The sequence below is a fragment of the Myotis davidii genome, unplaced genomic scaffold (genome assembly GCF_000327345.1).
Source record: "Myotis davidii unplaced genomic scaffold, ASM32734v1 scaffold710, whole genome shotgun sequence".
NCBI classification, from domain to species: domain Eukaryota; kingdom Metazoa; phylum Chordata; class Mammalia; order Chiroptera; family Vespertilionidae; genus Myotis; species Myotis davidii.
The window spans coordinates 1905314-1912399 of NW_006284328.1; the positions used below are offsets into that span (position 1 = coordinate 1905314).

Below are 7086 nucleotides of genomic sequence, written 5' to 3' on the forward strand. Positions count from 1 at the left end.
AGAATACCTGATCTTTCCCCAGCCTCTTCCACTGGGCGAGAAGGAAGGATGAGCGCAGACCATCAGGGAAGGGGGAGGGGGAAACGGGGCTGTAGGGGACCTCTCCCCAGGACAACTGGAGGGCTTGCCTCTCTCCTGTCTTGTGTTCGGCTTTTGTAGACTCATTCTGGAGAATGCACTATGGCAATTGTGCCCACAGTCACCAGGGAGGTGCGCGAGGCAGCGAGTTTCCTGAGACAGCCTGGCACGCCGGACTGTGTCGCAATGGACTCACCTCCTCGTTCAGAGAGGCGCTGTGGTCACATGCTGGCCCTGCCACTTACGAGTTGGAGAAACTGCTCCATTTCTCCCTACCTCAGACTTCTCACCTGTCAGCTAAGGACAACACATACTTCGTGGATTAGCTGTGAGAATCTCAGGACGCGATGCTCTCTGCTGGGCACACCCCGCTGCTACTCTGGGAAGTTTTAAGAACTGAAAGGAAGCAGGTTTTGCTGGAGTCAGGGTGGGGCATGTGCAGCACCAGATTGGGGGGCGTACAGAGACCTGGGCTCTTCTTGCGACTCCATTACCCATCTGCTGTGTGACCCTGACCAAGCGAGAGCCTGAGTTTCCATGAACGGAACACAGAGAGGATGGACTCTCCAGGCTGGGATGGGCAGGGCGCTCCAGGTCTGTGCTCCACCGGGGGTCTTGGAAGAGACTGACAGCTCAGTCACCTGCCTGTGGCTCGGCAGAGCTTTAGAAACCCAGCGTCCTAGCGTAGATGTCAAGGCCATCTATTTATGGGTTCACCTTGCAGGAACTCCTCACCCACCAGCCCCGGGGATCAAAGTGGCAGGTGAGGGAGGGAGGAGAAACGGGGGGGGAGGGCCTTGTCCATCTTACTTTCGGGCCTACCCTATAGTTTCTCCTGGCCTTCTTTATCCAAAGTGCCCACTCCTCGGGGGCAACTCCTATTGGTGAAGTGGGTAGGAGGGGGCCGAGACACTGGCAACTGTTCTCTAAGCTCTGCTAACTCCAGGCCCCAGGGCCTGGCTCTGGAGAGCTCGGTGGAGATTTCTCGGAGGCTGTGTAACTCCCTCCCCATCCCCAGACGTCTGTCACCTGGAGAGAGCCCAAGTCAACACTGGCATCATGTGGGCTCCATCTATTCCTGGAATCAGGGGACAGGGCACGGAGGTGGTGTGCCCACGTCTCAGCTCGGGGATGCAAGACGTCCTGATAGGAGTGTCAGGGCTGTGCCAAAGGTGGTGGGTGCACCTCGAAATGCAGGGCCGAGGAGCATGGCTGCCAGGCAGTGGGCCATCAAGAACGCACCACCGATACGGCTGGTGGAGCCACGGTGAGTTCAGCATGCTAAGCCCCTTACTCTGTGACTCTGAGGGCCAAGTGGTGGCCCGCCCAGAGGCAACAGAACGGCATGGATTTCACTTTTCAGCTCTGCCGTGGGAGAGCTGGAAGCCGCAGGGATCAGTGCCCGGTTCTCCCACAGCGGCATTCTAACGGGCTCTCTTTCAATGTCTCATGTAGCCACAGTCGTCTGCAAAATAATCCCCTCCCAACCCGCTCCCAGCCTCCCGTCCTCCTGGTCAGTCCAGCCAAGAGGGCCTGGAGGGTCCAGCTCAGGAATGAGGCAAATAACCACCCACTCACTTGGTCCCTTTGACGGGCAAGTCAAGACCACAGAGGACACTCCAACGTCCAAACTCTGCCACTTCTAGTTCTGCTCAGCAGGCTCCGGGCAGCCTGAGCCACAACCACAGCCGTGGAGGCCGCTGCAGACTCACAGTCTCACTCTCCAAAGCACCAGCTCGCCTGCTTCCATTTTGGGGAAACCCAGCTCTGCACCCGGAATTCAGTTTCCCCCTGGCCCCCCAACCTTCTTCAGAAGTGGGTCTTAACTTCCCTCTGCCCCAAAGCGGGAGATTAAAAGAGGAAGGGGAACTCACGATCCATAGGAATCTCGATGGCCCCGCCCAGGCCGAGGAGGCAGAGGAGGATGGCGGCGTGGACCCAGGGTGGTGGCTGTGGCCTGGCCATCCTCGGCACCGGGCCCCGCTCCCCGTGCCCCGGCCGGCGGGGTCTTGCTGCTTCCAGCTGCTCTGACTCAGCCTTCCAGACAGAGCTCAGCTGTGGAAAGAAATACGACAAAGTGAGTTATTTCTTAAACTCGTGGTTTGTTCTAGCAATCCTACAGGGCCGGCAGGGTGCAAAGGTCCCCTGGGTCACAGCCCACTGTTCTAAAATAGGGCTTCTTGCTCTGACCGGTTTGGCTCAGTGGATAGAGCGTCGGCCTGTGGTCTGAAGGGTCCCAGGTTCGATTCCAGTCAAGGGCATGTACCTTGGTTGCAGGCACATCCCCAGTAAAGAGTGTGCAGGAGGCAGCTGATCGATCTTTCTCTCTATTCGATGTTTCTAACTCTCTATCCCTCTCCCTTCCTCTCTCTAAAAAATCAACTCTGTAAAAAATCAATAAAATATATTAAAAATAAATAAATAAATAAATAAATAAATAAATAAATAAATAGGGCTTCTTCACCTTGCACTATTGACATTGGGGACCCAATGATTCTCCGTGTGGGGAACAGTCTTAGGTACTGAAAGATGTATAGCAGCGTCCTGGCCTCTACCCAAGAGATGCCAGCAGAGCCCACTTCTGCCACCAATCAAAAATGTCTCTGGACATTGCCTAGTGTCCCCGGGGGGACAAGACCACCCCGAGTTGAGAACCACTGTTCTAGAAGGAAGGGCAACTCTGGATAGACCGGTCCTGAAAACAAGGACCCAGAGTCCTAGCACTGATGCCAAGGCCATCTCTTTATGGGTTCACCCTGCTGCAGGAACTCCCCATGTCCAGGACCCCTGGTGGAGCCCAGAGCTGGAGCACCCTGCCCATCCCAGCCTGGAGGGTCCATCCTCTCTGTGTTCCGTTCACGGAAACTCGGGCCCTCGCTTGGTCAGGGTCACACAGCAGGTGGGTAAAGGAGTCGCAAGAAGAACCCAGGTCTCTGGACGACCCCCGGTCTGGCATTCCACATGCCACACACTAGCAAACCTGCCTCATGTAACAGACCTGGCAGCTGAATCCCACTGGCCCAGCGCCTGGACGAGGCCATATACCTGTCCAGCAATAAGCGCACCCCTCTCACAGCTCCTCTGAAGCCCTCGTGCAGAGTGGGTCTGTGTTTGAGTGTCTGGGGTTGGGGCCCAGAGATAAGATCACGCTGATGTCCTTTGATCCAGGGAGGGGGACAAGGTGAAGGTGGCGGCACTGGGCATCAGGGGTTAGATGGGTGGAACTTGGTTGCTCAAAGGACTTTTTTTGTTGTTAATTCTCACCGGAGGACATTTTTTTTTTCATTGATTTTTCAGAGAGAGTGGAAGGAAGGGAAGGAGGGGAGCAGAGAGAGAGAGAGAGAGAGAGAGATCAATGTGAGAGAGACACATCGGTTGGTTGCCTCCTGCACATGCCCCGACCAAGGCTGGGGATGGAACCTGCAACCGGGTATGTGCCCTTGAGCAGAAATCAAAGCCGAGACCCTTCAGTGCATGAGCCAACACTCTAACCACTGAGTACACCGGCCAGGGCGCCCAAAGGACTTTCAAAAACGTGCATGCTTTCTGCAGATGTTGTGTGCAGCTGAGGTGTGGCAGCCCCTGACGTGTCCCTTGAGAGGTACCAGCAGTGCTGAGATGATGGCCCAGGAGAAGGGGCTCCAGGGGGCTGGTAGAATGAGCAACATTACACCAGCCCAAGGTTTACATCCTCAAACAAGAAACCATTCCAGATCGAGAGGGGCAGGGGGTGAACGTGGTGCCCGAGGAGCCTGGAGTGGGTCCTGAAGAGACAAACCTTCTCCCTCCTCCTGAGGGACAAGATCAAGAACGGCCTACAGCTGACCCTCAGACGCAGAGCTTTAAGATCACCGAGGTTTTGAAACATGAGTCTTAAAACACTGGTCCAGTTTGCTGTTCCACCATGAGGTCGGGTCAAACAGGATGAGAGCAGGTTTCTGAAGAATGCATCCAGCTTTCCTGGCCTTATAGCCACCTATCAAAATGGATACACTTCTATCCTCCTATCTGGCAGCAACTTGACGCCGGCTCTCATCTGTGCCCACCATCTCCCACCTCCCCCACTGAGGGTGTGGGGTGAGGAGCAGGGGGCAGGGCTCCAGGGCTTCTTCCGGGGAAACAGGTCATGTTTCTGAAGACCCGGAGGCTGAGGTGCCCCTTCTGTGCCAGAACTGGGGTGGGGGTGGATAGGGCTCCAGGGCTTCGCCCTCTGAAGACCTGGAGGCTGGGGTGCCCTGGCTGTGCCAGAACTGGGGTGGGGGTGGGGGGATGGGGTTGGGAACTAAAGATTCTGACTCGGATTTCAGCAGTTTCTCTCCTGGAAGCTGGGCCAGCACCAGCCCCAACCTCAGGTATATCTCTGGGCTCCCTCCTCCTCCTCCCTTCCCATTGCTTCCTTCCCCCTTAGTGTTGGTCACCATTGTTTCATGCCAGTCACTGCAGAGAGACGTCAGTGGTCTCCCCGCTCTACTCTTGCCCCTCTGACTCATTTTCCACCCAGACCCAGAGTGGTCATTGCTCAAGTGCAAATATAAACCCTATGCCACTCCCCTAGTCAAACTCACTGGCTCACGACTGCCTGAAAGTTACAGCGGAAGTCCTTGGCATGGCTCAGAGGCCCCGGATGACAGCCCCCGCGGCACTCTCGTCTCTCATCTCCCTCCCCTGCGTCTACGGGGCTTCTACCAGGTCTCATGCTGACTGATTGCTGCACATATTAACGTCTGTTTAGACTAGTGGTCGGCAGACTCATTAGTCAACAGAGCCAAATGTCAACAGCACAACGATTGAAATTTCTTTTGAGAGCCAAATTTTTTAAACTTAAACTATAAGGTAGGTACATTGTTATTAACTTAATTAGGGTTCTCCTAAGGCTTAGGAAGAGCCACACTCAAGGGGCCAAAGAGCAGCATGGGGCTCGCGAGCTGCAGTTTGCCAACCACTGGTCTAGACCACTCTTCGAAACCTGCCCTCTCAGTAGGATTTGCTAGGTATGACTTACGTGCCCCTTGTCTGTGCCCCTGAACACCATTTATGTGCCCCTCCCCCCATCAAAGCACTTGTCGCTTAGTGTTCTTTCAGAAGCCTCTCTTATCCCCCATAAAAGGCTCTATAAGGGAGGTGCCTGGTCTCGGTTATTCCTAGACGCTCACATGTGCCTAAATCATAGCGGGCACTCAAAAATATGTGATGGGTGGATGGATGAAAAATGGACACGTGACTGACGGATGAAATAAACCACTCAGCTTATGCGTGTTTTTAGAAACCTCATATTCCCCCAGAAAACCACCAGGTGGTACAGGAGAGCACATAATGTGGACCTTGCCGCACACAGTGGAGGAACACTCTCCCTCCCTACACAGGCATGCGCTCCGGCTGGGGAGCCACTCCGCTGGAGGAGGGCAGAGAAAGCAGAAAGTCTCTCAGGGAGGGACCCTGTGGCTAAAAGGCATCACAGGAGGTCTTCCATCTTCCTCCCGACTCTCTCAGGTGGTCCTTTTCCTGTCTCAGAATGCCTGCTGCCTCCTCTCTTGACTCCCACCTCTCCCAAGGCCAGGCCCAGGTTACCCAGCTGAAACCTCAGTGCTGAGAGCAGCGGCCGTGGGCAGGCGCAGCCCGCCTTCAGGGAGGACAGGGGGATGGCTCCAGTGTAGGCTCCGTGACCGCCAGGGAACTGCCAAGCAGTCGGAGTGATGTGGAGAGGAATACCTTCTTCTGGGAGTCTTGATGGAAAAAGGAAGCCAGAAGCTGTTCGTTAACTAGAAACATGTCGGCAGGGGGAAAAGCCCACTTACTGAGGGTGCTTTTAACTCACAATTTAAAATCACAGCAGAAAAAGAGCAGAGCCAATCACCTTTAGCTGTTTCACAATTCTCCCTGGGACCATTTTCTCCCAATAAATTCTTAAAAGTGAAGGGGATTTAGGAATTATTTAGCTTCATGCTTTTCAGACGAGGAAACGAGAGTCGGGAAAGGGACAGGACTTGCTCTAGGTTACACAGCTGGTTAGCGGAGAAGCGAGGAAAAGAATCCAGGTCTCCTGACTTCTGCCCAGGGTTTTCCCACCCAATTTCCCTAGTAAAGTTACTATTTAAAAAAGAAATATATATTTTGGCAGTTCCTCAAAATATCAATTACCATAGGAGCCCGTATTTCTACTCCTAGGCATATACCCCAAAGAATTACAAACAGGTTCTCAAATAAGTCCGTGTACACACCTGTCACACCAGCATCATTCACGATAGCCAGAGGGTGGAAACAGCCCAAAGACCCATCGAGGGGAGAATAAATCAACAAATTTCATCGTATACTAGTATGTACCATGACATATTACTCAGACATAGAAAGAAATGTTCTGACACATGTTACCAAGCGGATGACCCCTGAGGGCATTATGCTCTCTGAGAGAACGATTTCATTTATAGGAAATATCCCAAACAGATAAATCCATAGAGACGGGACCCAGAATGGCGGTTACCAGAGGCAGAGGGGCGGGGGGGTGGATAGGTACAGGGTTTCCTTTTGGCGTTACGATCATGTTTGGAACCAGACAGATGATGGCTGCACACATTGTGAATACCGTATTTGCCGGCGTATAAGACGACTGGGCGTATAAGACGACCCCCTAACATTTCCACTCAAAATACAGAGTTTGTTATATACTCGCCGTATAAGACTACCCCCTCTTCCGCACACCTTCCACACACCAAATAAAAGGTAAAACAATATCAGATTTGATTTTAACATTTTAATTTATATTCAAATGCTTATGACATGCAGGAAAACTGTCACAAGGCTGTATGTAATCAAACATATACATAAAACAGTGCAAGTTTATTACCGGTAAACATACCGGTAATTCACTAAAGAAAACACACTCTATAGACTGGTACCGTAGATGCTTCTCAGGAACACAGGCAAGCAGCCCACAACCTAGAGGGACTGTCAATGATAGAAGTAAGATAACAAATAGAGGTAGAGAGCAAGTGCCGGGCAAGTCCCTAGCAA

The 7086-nt window shown here is 53.0% G+C and overlaps 1 protein-coding gene across 1 annotated transcript in view; it reads right to left on the minus strand.

The window, feature by feature from the left end:
* NFASC (neurofascin) overlaps positions 1–7086 on the minus strand; it is a 211716-nt gene that overhangs the window by 85591 nt on the left and 119039 nt on the right. Inside the window, exon 3 of the mRNA XM_015569556.1 lies at positions 1953–2133. Coding sequence (XP_015425042.1) covers positions 1953–2043 — 91 coding nt within the window. The 5' untranslated portion in view covers positions 2044–2133. The remainder of the gene's footprint in view (positions 1–1952; positions 2134–7086) is intronic.